The sequence below is a fragment of the Pleurodeles waltl genome, chromosome 8 (genome assembly GCF_031143425.1).
Source record: "Pleurodeles waltl isolate 20211129_DDA chromosome 8, aPleWal1.hap1.20221129, whole genome shotgun sequence".
NCBI classification, from domain to species: Eukaryota; Metazoa; Chordata; class Amphibia; order Caudata; family Salamandridae; genus Pleurodeles; species Pleurodeles waltl.
The window spans coordinates 1,431,114,334-1,431,130,325 of record NC_090447.1 but is presented as its reverse complement, the minus strand read 5'-3'; the positions used below and the strand labels follow the sequence as shown (position 1 = coordinate 1,431,130,325).

Here is a 15,992-nt window from a genome sequence, read left to right as displayed (position 1 = left end):
ATGTTTTCAAGTCCAGTATAGAGCTGTGGGCCCCATTATTAATAAATGTTTTTAGGAACGTGACAGTGGGGTCTACCCCACTTCATGGAAACTTGCAATAATCGTCCCGATCTACAAAAAGGGTGATAGGTCTATAACGCGTTGGAGAGGACCTGTCTCATTAATGGATATGAGCATGAAGATCCTGGGCAGAGTGCTATTGGAGCTCTTGGAAAATTGGGCATCAGACAATAAAATACTGTCAAGTGTCCAATTTGGCTTTGGACCCGGGGTCAGCGCAATCGACTGGTGCCTTAATTTGTGTCTACTATCGGGCAAGTACATTCTAGCAAAAAAAGGGGCTACTTCACCTGACCTTTATCGACTTATCGACTTATCGAATAAGCCTAGCCTAGCAAGGGCGGCTGATATCCCTTGGGCTACATTAGGAGGACCTTTAAAAGATCTGTATGATGACCTACCATCACTTCAAAGTCAAAAGATACAGTAAAAGATAAATTTTTAACTTATTGTTCTAATATTAGGTTAATGAAAGCTCAAAGCATGCCTGCATTGGTAAGATATGTTCCTTTGTTAACAGATGGCATGGAACCTTACCTGTCTTGGGTGTCTAAACCCCTTTATCGCCGGTATCTTTCCCTTTTTAGTTTTTTTCTATGATCTGTGTGGCTGTGGTTTTCCCCGCCTAATATTGTTGGTCCCATAACCTACTTCCGTGCAGGTGTGATCATTCTTCGGTACAAAATACATGTCATTTCTTGCGCTCCTTATATGAGCCCCCAAGGTGAGAGTTTTTGTTACCTATATTGCGGAGAGCAAATATTAGAGCTCGCCTAGATGGTTTGTGTTACTTACAGAGGCTGGGGAATGAAGATGTGTGTTGGACAGTTTTAAATTTTGAACAAAATAGGTGACTTTGGGAAAGAGATATTAACACGTTGCCCCGGACTAGTAGTTAATGACGGCACCTTCTAAATATTTTGATACGCTAATGATACCCCGCGTAGTAAATGTTTTCCGGTCTTGTACGTTTTTAATCATTTATGCCTATGTCTTTGGGCCTCACAAGTCATAGCTAATTATAGCAACTTGTAAATATCCTGATATGCCAATGTTTTGTAGGTGTCTCTGGCTCTATATGTTTTTATCCACCTATTATATTTATTTATTTGCAATGTGCATGTTGTTTTGCTGATGAAATGTGAATTTCTTTTTATCTGTATTATTTTATGGATTCTTGAAAATCCGAATGAAGGTTTTACGACTATAAATCATGTTGCTTATGAACAGAAGTGCGACTGTATTAGCCGAATTAGTTTAACTGTATCTACCAAAGGCTACAACTGCAGAAATGCAGTGTCTTGTATCTAAAAGGCCAGCACCAGAATAATTGTCTCCGTGATATGGAGTCGCCTAATAACCGTACCCAACACCCCCCTTCTGCTCAGGTAGCTGCTATATTGATTTTGTACATGGCTTGGAACCAGGAAGTACTTTAAAAAGTGCAGTCTTCATTCCACAGTATGGCAAAGCTGCTGTCTCATTGTGCTTTAAACTGCAGCATTTTCCAGTATCATTCTGAAAAAAATATTGTGAGAGACTCCCAGCGTCCATTGAAAATGGTATGAAGTACTCACCATTGCTTGTGGTCGGAAGTGTTTCATTTTCCTATTCTTTTGTTTTCACATTTACCTACCTGGAGTGCACCTCCACCTTAGTAGAGTACACATGCACTTGTTTGTACAGTGTAGGTGCCATAAAATACAGCACTTGCATCAGTGTAAAACTCACTTGTGACGCATTCTTCATGTAGTCATAAGTGAATGACTTTTCTTTGCCCTTCAGTCTCGTCAGTAGTTCCTTTCTGTCTCTGAGAAGGCCTCCTGCTCATCGTAGTGTGAAAAAGACAGGCACTTGGGGCCAGATGTATCAAAGGTTTTTACCCATTCTATGTCTATGGGAAAATGTGTTCATACATATGTTTCTTGGCTCCTACGATTTATTTATTTAATTATCACCTGGGAATTCGTTCATCGCACAGTAGCTGCGTGAGAGCAGGCGAAAGTCAATCTACCCATGAAACATGTTAGCGCTCTTATCTCATGCGTGAGGTAGAAAGTAATAGCAACCCCACCCTCACGGTTTCCTATTGGATAGAAAGCCAGTTAGGAAGAGCTACTTGGCTGTAAGGGCTACTTGTTCCAGCCAGCCACCATTAGGCTGCGCTAGGGCTTGTTTTTTATTTTTTTAAATCTCTGCACTCTTCATAAAGTGGTAGGATGTCTAGTTTAAATCTGTAAGTACTAGGGCTTCTGCAAAAGCAGTAGCGTGCTACCCCAATTAGTAATGTTGGCAAGAAAGCAATTTTCTCTCCCAACGCTTATTGTTAAGCCCTTTGGTCACTTTACACCTGCCCTTTGGTCACTTTACACCTGCTTACTGGAGATCTCTTACCGCTCGGACCTGCGATCCCTCAAGTTGCCTCTCATCAGTTTCCTGTTTTTTAACCATCAGTGGTCCCTTTATGCTCCTTCTTTGTTAGCCCTATCCATGTTCCACTGTTTCTTTGAACATGATCCTTCTGTACACAAACTTATCCCCACCTCATAAGACAAACTATCCTGCTCTTCTTGCAGTTGGATTCCACATGAATATCATCTGATCCTCCATCCCTCTCCCCTTTGATATATCCTACCCCTACCCTTCTTTTTTTCTGCATATCGAGTTGCTGCTTCCTCTGCTCTTCTTACGGTGATCCACTCTAGGCTCTGAAACATGTTGTGCTCTGGAAGGGTGCAGGACTGGAATTCCACCTTGTACTTTACCATTGCTTTGAAATCCAAGAGAGGCTGCTCAAGCATCCACCACATTGATATTTTCTTTGGTAGGCAGATCTGTAATCTCTGACACTACCATATTGGCTGTCTGCCCTCCAGGCCTTTCTCTCTTCTAGACATACAAACCTGTTGCAGGTTCACGGAGAGACCAATGAAATGAAGAGCATTGTCAGTAGCAAACCTGATCCTACAGAACATTGCACCAGACTAGCTAAACACATACCAATAACAGGAAGACTTCGAAAATGTAGTCAAAATTATGTAGGTTTAGACCCTCTCAGCCATTGCTTTGCATCATATTATCCTTTGTCACCAACACAAACTAAAATTATCCATATTAGACATGACTGATGAAGTATGATCCACAATGTATAGCTGTGCAACCAGAAGCAAGGAATAATCTGTAAGATGCCAAAGAAAAGAATTGAGATTTATTTGTTAGTGCTTTTATTGTAAACTGTCTTGTTTTGTCTGAAGGTTTTCTGTCGACTTACGTTCTGAATTCTGGAAGGTGGGAAGTAGCTGGATCTGCTAAGGTGTGGAATGAAAGGTGTACAAAGTCTAATCCAAGACCTGGCTCCCTTTCAACAGATTCTTCTTGTGTTTTCTACCGCATGGTTTCTGATCCCACGGTAAGAGGCTGAAAGACAGTGTTAACTTTCAAACTCAAATTCACTTCTATTCATGTTGTTATTGTTATTTGAAACAATTCACTGCTCACCTATGTAGGAGGCTGGCTCAGTTTATGGTGTACATCTATGGTGTGGCACCCTATACTGAGTCTAGGCAGCCCTTCATGATAGTGTTTAGGTGTCCAGCTAGCAAAAGCTTTCTAGGAATAACTGTGATGAGCAGCTAAAGCTTATCTAGGAGGAGTGTAAAGCACTTGCAATACCACAATAGTCAGTCAGTAACTGTTCTCAAGAAAGAACCACACTAGGTGTAGCAAAAATAAAGTATTTTTTATTATGACACTAAGGTTATGTCATATTGGTGGTGGTGGGGGGCAAACCATATACTAAGAAAGTGGTATAAGAATGAAGGTGCTCAACCAAGATAATTGTGCTAGAATCCGAGGGGCTGGGGGAGTAGGAAATTACCAGAGGTAAGTACTAGAAATTCCACAGGTGCCCAGGTGCAGAGTTGTTTTTGAGCCGGGTGTCACATAGGCTAACAAAGAACCATCGCGTTGAATTTTTATAGAGTCAGAACCTTTCCCACTGGACGCTGAGGAAACCATTTAGCACAAAGAAGGTTGGAGAGTGCCCTCACCTGCGGATACCCAGAAACTGGAGTACCTACATCAGGTGCATAGCGGTGAAGTGGCATCAACAAACCTTTGTTGTAGTCAATGGAAGCCTTGCTTGCCCAGCTGCAGTTGGGACCCGTGAACCAGGTCGGTGGAACCCAGTGGTGGATTCTGGATGTGAAGAACCTGAAAAAGAAGGGGATAGTGTCCAGACCACTCAGAGATGTCCAGGTGGTGCAGGTAGGCAATGCCCACCTTCTTTGATGTGAAGGTCCTGCAGGATGGTAAAGGAAGAAGATGAGCTGCGGAGTCCAGGGAAATGCAGGAGATCCTTGTAGTCACCGGTGAGCTGTCCCACATTAGTCGCCGGATTGCAGGAGGGTAAGTGGCCAGCAGGACCACCAACAAGCCTTGTAAAATGCAGTTAGCTGATGCAAGGAAGATTGCAGGTTTTTGAGAACCAGCAAGGTCCTAGTGACTTGACCCATGTAAAGTAGTTAGGGCAGGTGTTAAGCAGGAAGGAAAGCCGGCCTGAGTCGGAGGAGCCCCCACGAGTAACCCACTGGCAGCAGGCACAGGGAGACACATAGAGGCCTAAGCAGCACAACAACACAGAAGTCCCACGTAGCAGGAGCTGCAAAGTGGAGCTGCTCTTGGAGTCATACAGTGCTGAAGACTGGGGCTTCTAGGAGCTTGAAGGTCTCTTGGAGGAAGAACCAGCAAGCCTTGGCAAGAGTGTAGGATGCTGGCCTGGTTTTTAGTGGATACCAAAGGTACTTACACCTTATACCAGGTCCAGTTATCACTTATTAGTGAAATGTAGTCAGTGTCTAGAAGCCAGCCTGTCTAGAGGTAGCTGTAGGCAGAGCAGCCAAGGCTGAACTAGGAGACATGCAAAGCTCTTGCAATACCACTGTAGTCACACAGTACCCACACACATGAAAGAAAATACTCAGTGTTATAAAAATAAAGGTACTTTATTTGGTGACACAAATGCCAAAAATACCTTAGAGACTATACTCCCTTAGGAGGTAAGTTATATACACTAGTATCAGAAAACAGTGCAACTAGTGAAAATCACAATAGGTTGCAATGGGCCTAGGGGGAACACAAACCATATACTAAAATAGTGGAATGCGCAAGCCGTTTTCCCACCTACGCAAGTGTAGTGTGTAGAGGGGCGCTGGTAGTGAAAGAGAACACCAAAGGTAAGTAATAGAACCCACCCCAGAGCCCAGGAAAGCAGGAGTAAATCACAGTAAGTTTCCTGAAACACACAAGAAGTCGTGATAGAAGATAATGCAAGACACCAACGATGGATTCCAAGACCTGAAGACTTGTGGAAGAAGGGGACCAAGTCCAAGAAGGACTGAAGAGTCCAGGGAGAGAACAGGAGCCCCTGCTAACCCAGATGAAGGTGCAAAAGAAGAACCACCGGTGAGAAGACAAAGTCAGTTATGCACTCAAGAAGACAGATGCGGGTTCCTGGTTGGTGCAGAAGATGTCCCACACCGGATGGATGATTGCAGTCTGGTTTGCGTAGCTGGATTCCGCCAGCAAGCCTTGGCACACACAAAGCTCGCGGTTAGCGGAAAATGGTGCTGCCTGGGACCAGGAGGGACCTGGTGGCCTCTACCCAGCAGGGGGAGACAGAGAGGGCTCTCAGCCACTCAAAGAGGCCTCAGAAGACCAGGCAGCGCGCACAGGAGTCCCACAGCACTGGGACAAAGAAGGTGCAAATGGAGGCCCACGCAGCATGACAAAAAGGGATCCCACGCCGCTGGAGAACCACACAAGAAGCTGTGTGTCGCAGGATGGAGTGCTGGGGGCCTAAGCTGTGCACGAAGAACTTCATGGAAGGTCACACACAAGCCTTGGCAACTGCAAATCATGCAGTGCACGGGGGTACTGTCATGCGTGTGGAGGTAAGCTCTTACCTCCACCAAAGTTGGACAGCTGGACTTTGGGACTGTCGGGGTCACTTAAGTCCACCACCCGTGTTGCTGGATCCACGCGCGTCTTCTGGAAAGGGGGCCCATGCCACTGGTCGTCACTGCAGAGAAGTGCCTGCTGAAGCAGGGAAGTGACTCCGTCACTCCACGGGAAATTCCTTCGGTTCTTCTGGTGCTGGCTGAGGACAGGCAGTCCTCGGAGGATGCATGACCTGGAAACAGTTGCAGTTGCTGGCAGGAGCTGAAGATGCAATGTTGCAGGAGTCATCTTTGCTTGTTTGTTGCAGTTTGTAGAGTTCCTGACGGGTTCAGCTGCGGATCCGTTAGTAGAAGACGAAGTAAAGGATGCAGAGGATTCCTGCTGGAATCTTGCAATCCAAATCTGAAGAAACACCCAGAAGAGAGACCCTAAATAGGCCTGGAAGATGGTTGGTCACCTAACCAGGTAAGCACCTATCAGAGGAGGGCTCTGACGTCACATGCTGGCACTGGCCACTCAGATGCTCCACCAACTTGGAATCCAAGCTGGCAAAACCCAGGGGCACAATTCCCAGTTGTTAGACACCTTACATGGCGATATTCGGGGTTACCATTGTGAAGCTGTACATAGGTATTGACCTATGTCCAGTGCATGCGTAAAATGGCATCCACGACTCACGAAGTACGGGAAAATGGTCCTGGACGATGTTGGGGCATCTCTGCTAGTGCAGGTGTGCCCTCACACACAGGTACTTTGCACCCAGCCTTCAGGGTTAGAGGGCCTGACATATAGGTGACTAATAAGTGACCTCGTGTAGTGAAAATGGCAGTGAAAGGGTGCATGCACCTTTTCACGCAGGCTGCACTGGCAGTCCTACAGAAGCCTTTGCATGGGCTCCCTATGGGTGGTAAAAGTAATGCTGCAGCCCATAGGGATCCCCTGGAACCCCAGTGCCCTGGGTGCCTAGGTACCATATACTAGGGACTTATGGGGAGTGACCAGTATGCCAATTTGGAGTGAAATACTGGGTTACCAGTATGTAGTGATCAGTTTAGAAACAGAGAGAGCATAAGCACTGGTGTCCTGGTTAGCAGGAGTCAGTGACACAGTCAAGCATACTTTCAAAAACAGTGAAACATACTGACAAGCAGGCCACAAACTATGAGCACTGGGGTCCTGGCTAGCAGGATCCCAGTGACACAGTCAGAACACACTGACATCAGGCAGCAATTAGGGCTAGCATGCCAAAAAGAGAGTACTTTCCCCACAAAGAACAACAGTGGCAATGCACAGGAGTTCCGTTCCAGTGGCTGCAGCAAGGGTCCACAGTCTCCCAAATTGGTCACGGATAAGTTGGACCCAAAGAGGACCATAGAACCACCACCTGTGAGCAGAGCCTTTTCGTTGTCCGTGGGACAGCAGGATCCACCAGCCGGCCGTTGTCTTGAGGTGCCTGCGGATACTGGGGAGTGCCTCTTTTACTCCAGGGGAGATTCCTTCTTCGTTCTGGATGCGGAGAAGCCATTATGTAGTTGGACCGCTTGTGTTGACCAGTGTCCACTACATACCTTAAGATAGCTTCCCCACACTTACAAAACCCAGGGAATTGAGTCTGGGGTTTGTAGGGGTACTTGCTCATGCAGGGGCACCCTCACACGTAGGGACATGCACCCTGCCCTCGGGCTCAAGGGCCTACCAGAGAGGTGACTTGCAGTGTCCAAGTGCAGAGACCATGATATAAGGCAAGTCAATGGCAGGCCTGCAGACGCAGTTTGCATGGGCTCCCATAGGTGGCATAGTACATGCTGCAACCTGTGGGAGACCCCTGGTGTACCAATGCCCTGGGTACCCAAGTATCCTATACTAGGGACTTACATGGGTGCACCAATATGCCAATTGTGGGTGTAAGTGTTTACCAGCAACCAAATTTAGAGGAGCGAGCACAGATAGTGGGGCCCTGATTAGCAGGATCCCAGTGTACTACAGTCTAAACATACTGACACCAAGCAAAAAGTGGGGGTAACCTATGTCCGAAAGATGCTGCTTTCTTAAATAAACCCCTCCCAAACGAAAGAAGATAAGATTAGCCTTACCCAAGCTAGTCTTCATTCTTTAAGTGGAAATACCTGGAAAGTCCTTCTGCGTTGGCATGGTTACTCCCAGGTCTATGTTCCACTGAAAAGTCCATCCCCTGTAGGGAAATTGACCACCTCATCAGTTTTGGATTTGACCTTTTATCTGTTTAATCCATAAGAGGGGATTGTGATCTGTTTGAACAATGAAGTGAATGCTAAACAGCTATGGCCTCAGCTAGTTCAAGGCTCAGATCAAAGCAAAGCCTTCCCTCTCAATAGCTGGCCAACCTCCTGCTGATGAAAGCTACAGGTTGATCCTGGCCCTCTTCAGTAAGTTTAGATAGTACTGCTCCTATTCCTATTTCTGAAGCTTCTGTTTGCACAATGAATGGTTTTGAATAATCAGGGCTTTTAAAAATTGAAGCTGAGCACATGGCATTTTCTGTGCATCAAATCCCTCTTGACAGATAAATGTTGATTGTACCATTCCAGGGAACTTTTGGAAGTGAGGTCATTCAAGGGGGTCACATTGGAGCCACACCCTTTTACAAATCTCCTGTAATACCCAGTCAGGCCTAGAAAAGATCTGCCCTGAGTCTGGGTAGTTGGAGAAATCCAGTGCATAATGGTTTGTATTTTGCTCTGTAGGGTTGAACAAAAAGTGAGGATAACTATGTCAGAAATATGCAAATTTCCTACAACCTATTACAGCATAAAGGATCTGTCGCCACTAGTCATACCCAGAAACTGCTGTTGGGCCTTGGTTAAAGTGAATAGAACTAGTCGCTTATTTCATTTCCTCACACAAAAGGTAGTGAAACATTTAATTCTAGTGAAATGTTAGTCTTCTGCACTACCTTTTATTTCCTTACAGGCTGTGGGAGGGAGTTGATTTATCTCCCCTTGACATCTCCAGAAAGTCTGGTTGTGAAAAAAAAAAAAGGATATTTTGATTTAAGTTATCTTACTCCTCCGTCATCAATAGAAGGCATCACATTTTTAGGTTGAGCCTGGCAGCGTGCATTCACTGTCTGGTAGACAAAGGGCTTTGATCCCGTCTGCTGCTTCCCATAGGTTGACTCCAACGATGCTCCACTTTGCTGGCTCCTGAATGGTTTGTGCACCTGATGCATCACTTCCCTTTTTAGCTGAGGAGCATGCTCAAATACAGGTTAATTCCCCTTAATTAGTGGCCATCCACTTTGATCAGGTACTATTTCTTCTGCGCCCCCCCCCCCTCATTCCCCTGCCCTAGGGCATTATTCACACGCTTCACAGCCTTAACACACAGCATGGCGGCCTCTTGTTGTAAATTGGGACAAGTACTTCCCTTTAGTGCTCATGTTTTGTGTTCATATTTAGTGCGCTTTATTATGCAGCTTCCTACTACATGGCGCCCCCTTCATTTTTTTACTTATCCAGACTGTGCGTTTCTAGACACACAGGTCCTGCGGTCCTCAAATAACAGCACATGTGGAGCGTGGTCTTTTTCTCCGTGTCTTGGTCTGGCACATTCGCAATATGGTCCTCCTTTCAGTTACTCAACTTGCTAACCACAAGGTCAGTTTTTTAGTTTTCTGCCATATTATCCTGAACTGAGATCACGTGGTGCCTCTCACTTTCGCTCTTTCTTTTGGCCATTTAAGTCAAGCCGGCATGGAGGCAGCACTTCCTATATTGACCCGCAGCCCAACCGAGATGCGCTGCCGCCAGGGTTAACTCTGAATTCTCTGTTTCCACATATGACTCTCTGAAGCCAACTCTCCATACAATTTCACATGCAATCTGACTACTCCTATGACGCCCGCTGTGACGCCCGCTCACTGGGGATTACGGCGATTGAACTGGCTGATAGAGATCCATGGCTGTCTGACTGCATCCTGTGAAAGCGCTCTTTAAAATTCCCAGGTAGGACAATAGATGGCGCTCGCAATTCATTAATGTGTTGGCACTGAAGCGAAAACACCAGAAACAAGCATTTGCAATGCACTAGGGTCTCGCATTTGTCGGAGTTACAGCTGTTCACAGTTGTAAACTTCCAACCGGATTTTTCTTGCATTTAAAAAAAACAGTGCGATTGCGCTGCTACAGTTCACACTAATAATACCTATCGGCAAAAGTGCAATTAACTGAGTAACAAGGTCGATAGTATGGCAAGCGCTCGACTTCTGCCCACAGAGAAAAAGTAGTCCACAAACCCAGCGAGCCTCGCATGTTTTCTGTACTTGGTCGCTGCGCTCGAGGAGGGCTAACCACCGGAAAAGGCATGACGTATGCGTGCCTTCCACTAATGAAAAGAAGCAGATTCTAACAGGCAAGCCAACTTGCCAATGAAAGACACTGACGTGACGTCGACGGGGCTCCGAGCCCTTTTCTAATACCTAAAGCGTCTCGCTAGTGATACGCATGCGTGAGCTCATGCAACGCAGGCTCGACCCTAAAAAGAACACATTTAGTTAACGAATCATAACAGAGCAAGTAAAATAACAACAAATGGAAAGTGCATTGGACAAAGGTGTGGTATTGCCATTCCTACCCAGCACTTTCACACCTGTCTACAACAATATGATGAGGCGCTATGTAGTTTCAGCTCTAAATATCATTACTGATTAATAACATACCTATGAGATAGCATATTAACATTTAGTCTTGTAGCTTTGCTGCTACAGTTTCAATTATAATCAGATTTAGAGCATGCAGCAAGCACAGCTTGAAGAAGTCAAGCTCAGTGACAAACACAAGCTTTGCTGACCTCCCTCTAACGTCTAGCAATGGATTCATGAGTTTCCAAGAAATAAAAATGCATGCCAGAGCATGACAGAAACTTGGCATCTCGAAATGCGCACGCATATAAACAATAGCGCCTTCAAAACAACCGCGCGGACAGTGTCCGTCATTGACCTTCGTTCGTGACAACATAAACATTTGTTTAAACATGTCTATCTGCGCACGATTTTGAGAGCTTTTCAGACAAAGCGCACCCACGACTGCGGTTCTGTGCGCCCACAACTTCCAGGAGCTGTATATTGAATTCTTTTATCAAAGTATTATGGAGTTATGGTGTTTAGTTTTTACTCTGGATTCATGTGAATTAGGCATAGAGGTTTTAAGCAGTGGAGCTGACGGTGCTGGCAGCAGTAGTAAGGAAAGCGGCTTCGGAAAGTGCTTCTTCGATGTTGGCTAATAATTAGTGATTGCACGCGCTTATCTCTTCCACATTTCATGTGCAGGGCCACAGAACCAGGCTGGTTTTGTGTTGTGATGGCCCTGACCATATATTATGTTACTCTGTAAGTACTTATGTTCCAGAATAAGATGATTTGTAGCCTCTATGTGATGCGAAGTAGGTTATTGTGAGGGTTTTTTTGTAAGCAGTTTATTTTTTTAAGCAGCTATTGTGAAAGCACCCTCCCCTTCTTTTTGCCTCACTGGTGCCCCGTGAACATATTCTTGCCTTTTATTATGCCTTATTTTTGCTTCCTTACCACAATATTCTGTGTATACCAACATTCCTTTTGCTGGTTATTTTTGAGCTGCAGTTCCAGTTGTTTTTGTGATTGTCACCTAGACTCTGGAACACCGCATAAACCAATAAAATACAAAAATAGTAGTCTTTATCTAAACATAACACTAACTTCGGTCTCTGTTTACAAAAACTGTGCCTGAGAAGAGTAACAAATCTTCAGCTCTTGCCAATTCCACATCTAACAATTCCAATTCATCCCACATAATTCCACTCTTCACCACATACATGCACTACACTCCAAACCAGAAGACATTGGTAAAAGACATTGTCGCAAATGCGAGACCTATTGCATTGCAAAAGCTTGTTATAACCAGTCACCACAGATACAAGAGTGAAACTAGGCATGAAGGCAGGCTGGGCATTCTTTGTTGCTATTTGATTTGAGATGAGGTTAGCACTTAATGTGTAAATGAGGACTTATGTATTTCAGGAATCAGTCGTACAAGTTCTTTATAGACAGGTAAGACCTTGCAGGACTAGTGTAAGTCACTGTTTCCTGGAATCCCCAGGGTACCTTTAAAAAAAAAAAAAAGATTTTCCATGTGAAAAGCTCACATGGGCAACACATGGTAAGATGCGACCTAAACAATTATTTGTGGTTTTCATTTGTTTTTAGGTGAATCTTTACGTCTAAAAGTGTAGTCTTATTTAGGATGGTGCTGCTCCTTGAGCTGTGTGAGTATGTATTACCAGCCCTGTGAGACCAATGTGAGCACCCCATGTATTGGTAATGGATTCCATTTTAGAAGTGTATTATTCAGAAGTTTTCCTGAGTTTGAAGATACCCTTCTTACGAAACTAGAAGCATGGCCTGCTATTTGATTAAATGAAAACGTGTCCATTTCCATATCTGAGAGCCCTGTAACAAGTGAGTGTCCATTTTCCATGTTGTTAACGGGTTCAGTCTGAACAGTGCGGACAGTTCCGAGCACATTGACAAGGACATAGGTTAAATGAATTGAATCAATTAGGTTCCATAGGCCCATTTGAGATTTAAGTTACTTAATTGCTGTTTATCTGATTAAACTGTTAGAGGCAGCAGTGGATAGATTGTTCATCTAAATGTAGCAATACCCTGACAAAATAATGAGGCCAATATAAGTAGCAACTCTGTGCTATATGATTTGACACACTACCACCAGGGATTGCAATATGAGATGATTGAAATCAGTTTCAGCCAGGCCTCTTGTTGTACATTGGGACAGGTAGTTCCCTTCAGTGCTCATGTTTTGTTTTCATATTTAGTGCACTTTATTATGCAGCTTCCTACTACATGGCACCCCCTTATTTTTTACTAATCCGGACTGGGCGTTTCTAGACACACGGGTACTGCGGTCCACAAATACCAGCGCATGGTCCGACAATTGAAAAAAATATGTGATACCCTACTTTACCTCCAGTCTACCCTTAGTTTGTCATGCAGCACCTGCAATATTACTTGCATTGTCTTGAAGAAGTCCCTTTAGGGGACGAAACGTGTTGGATGGCTGCTTTATTGCAGTTATCTGTAGGAACAAGTATATAGCCTCACATAACACTACTTTTGTACATATAATGGATTTAGATTATGTCTTGTTGCCAAGTAATCAAGTTAAAAAATAAATCTGTTCACAGATAAGTAAATGAAATTTGTTATTGCTGGGCAAAACAATAAAACATAGTAACTTGGAATGGAATAGGATAACACCAGAGGGTGAAGGGCCTAGTTTGAGTGTATTGTACATTATGACCAAAGATTCTGATTTACAAAGATATTTACAGAAGTGTGCTTTGCTTCTGACTTAATCCTGAATTTTCAGCTTTAGGTTGCACCTACTCGGAGAAAAATTTGAAACTGGTCGTGGATTATTTTTGCTTTAGGGTGACCTTGTAGGAAATTGGGTTAAAGAATCATGGAGTGTGAAAATTGAAGAAGCTGGTGGATCTTGGGTTTGTTTTTTGCCTTCTACTTGAAGCGGGCTGTATTCTTGGTGTGTAGTTTTTCTTTTCTGTGTTGATGGTGGCTACTAGCCTTTCATGTATTTATGTGCCATTTTTTCAGATCTCACAGCTTACAGTTCAAAGAGTCTTATCAACTCTACAGTTAACTGGAGTTTATGCTATTTTGAGTGCTTTTCTTGGCCTTTGACCACATCCTGCAATTTAATGTTAGATTATGTCATGAAATACTAGTACTGTTGCCTCTGCGAATGCTGATGAGCATGACGTGTCTGATTTTGTAAAAAAGAAATTCCAGGGCCATGTTAGGCTGTAGGTCTTTCTGTACACTGGCAACAATGGAAATGGGCACTTAAATACTCTACAAGAATGAAATTTCTATTGGCCATCATAAATGTCTGCCCAGTTTACTAAATAGCATATTGGTGCAGTCATCTCACCCTTTAGGGCATTGAAGATTATGTAGGATCTAGCCACAGTGACACATGTTAGTAATGTCATTATTCCATGAATGCTACATCATAATTGAATACAATCAGGATGGGTGGTCACAGAATCTTCACCCCTCAATGTGGTGAGATGTTCATATTTACAGGGCCCCAGAAATATGATAGGGACTGTCTTGACTTTCAATAGATAGTTTAAAGGAAATGCCATGGATAGTTGAAACCCGGTAGAAGAAAACAATGGTTCTAGTGTGATACAGAAAACAAAATGAAATGTGGAAGCAGAAGAAAAACTCAGAGAATGAGTAAAGCTCAGAACATTAGATGGGCGGAACAGAAAAAGTATTTCATTGAAAATAAATCACGAAGACATGCCATTGGTAATGAAAGAGGGCTCATGGTAAAATATAAATCATACTGCCTAAACACAAATATGATATCTAGCTGTTGTAACATATCTTCCAGAGAATGTCACATCCTAAAGATGTTATGAGAACAGAGGTACAAGATGCAAATGGGGGAGGGCGTCAATGTGGGCCATTTCCATTTCAAATCCCAGCATATAACTAGTGATAGTAAATTGTCAGAATTCTACATAGTTGGTTTCACATTGTGAAGCAATTAACTTGTGTGCAACCAAAAAATATTTTAAGCAAAAGTTTGATAGTTATTTGGTTTCTTAAAAAGTGAGCGAGGTTGTTATGTAGTCCTTCTTTGTAGTCCTGATTTCAGTTTATTTTTGTCTCCAAACTGCATGCATTAATTTGATAGCATTGCCATGCAACCTTTTAATCCTTGAGAATTATTAAAGTCAGATGTTCTACTTTAAAGCATGGCATGGTAACTTTTTGATCAGCACTTCCATGGACAGAGTCATTTTTATCAAAAATGCTGTATCTAACTTGTTTGTTTTTTAGATACTTGTCTGCCAGTGCACCAGCCATGTGGCCGAGGATCAGCAGTTTCAGTGGTGTGAAAAGGTAAAAAGAATGTATTGAGGGTTATTGAAAGTGTCACAGATTATGACTGAATTGTGAATTTTCTCAAATGATTACTGTAATTTCCATTTGAGTTAGAAACGGGTTTCTCTCTTTTTTTAAAATCTTATTCTGGCAACGTTTTGTATGAAAAAACACCCTTCTGTTTGTAGCCCTATTGCAATTAATGCTTATCAAACCACTGAATGAATCAGTTATAATTGTCAGTCTTTGAGTTCCCCCAGTGAATGCGAACACATTTACTCAGAGGTTTGGAGCTTGGATTGGCACACATTGAAGAATTGTGTTCTAGCACTGATACATAAGGAATTCCTAATGGAAGTAGATTAATTAGTTAATAATAGGCAGGTGTAGAAGTGGCCTCCAATAGAAACATGGTCTAAATGTTTAAGCCTTAGCCAAAAGGTGAGGGGACTTATTCTGCAAGATCCATTTGGCAGGGAATATGGCTTGAAGAACATTTCCTATGTCAAGATAAGAGTTTACTGTAGCAGCTAGGATAAAGGCTTTGTCTTTGGTGTCAAACAAAGAAATTGAAAATTTAAGTTGGTACATCTACACCATCTACTAGTGGATTTATTTCAGTAACCATTCCAGCATGCAGCGTCAAAGTTAGTTGTTCACCTCTTAAGTGAATACATTCCCAATGGGTAAATACATAAAATAAGAGTGAAATTATACCCTTGCAACAGTTATGTACTGAATTTGAAAATTAATTACATGGAGGATTTATATCTCTATTGTAAAGACTAATCAACCATAGCACTGTGAATGGACTTTGTATAATACTAATTGCATCTTTCAATCTTAGCCCTTAAAAAGCGACTTTGTAATTGTTAGTCACAAAACACATGTGACTAGTTGAGGCGTGTTTCTTTGTTTATGACACATGGATAAAAACAAACTAGGTGAATTTATGGGAGCCATTTAATCAGAAGAAAGGAATGAAAGAAATAAAAATGTATGCTACAATCTTTTCAGGACTTTAAAT

At 43.1% G+C, this 15,992-nt stretch overlaps 1 protein-coding gene across 1 annotated transcript in view; it reads left to right on the top strand.

Moving 5' to 3' along the window:
• The window catches only part of PSMG1 (proteasome assembly chaperone 1), a 44,745-nt gene that overhangs the window by 14,009 nt on the left and 14,744 nt on the right, over nucleotides 1-15,992 (top strand). Inside the window, exons 3-4 of the mRNA XM_069202574.1 lie at nucleotides 3,315-3,469; nucleotides 14,921-14,983. Coding sequence (XP_069058675.1) covers nucleotides 3,315-3,469; nucleotides 14,921-14,983 — 218 coding nt within the window. The remainder of the gene's footprint in view (nucleotides 1-3,314; nucleotides 3,470-14,920; nucleotides 14,984-15,992) is intronic.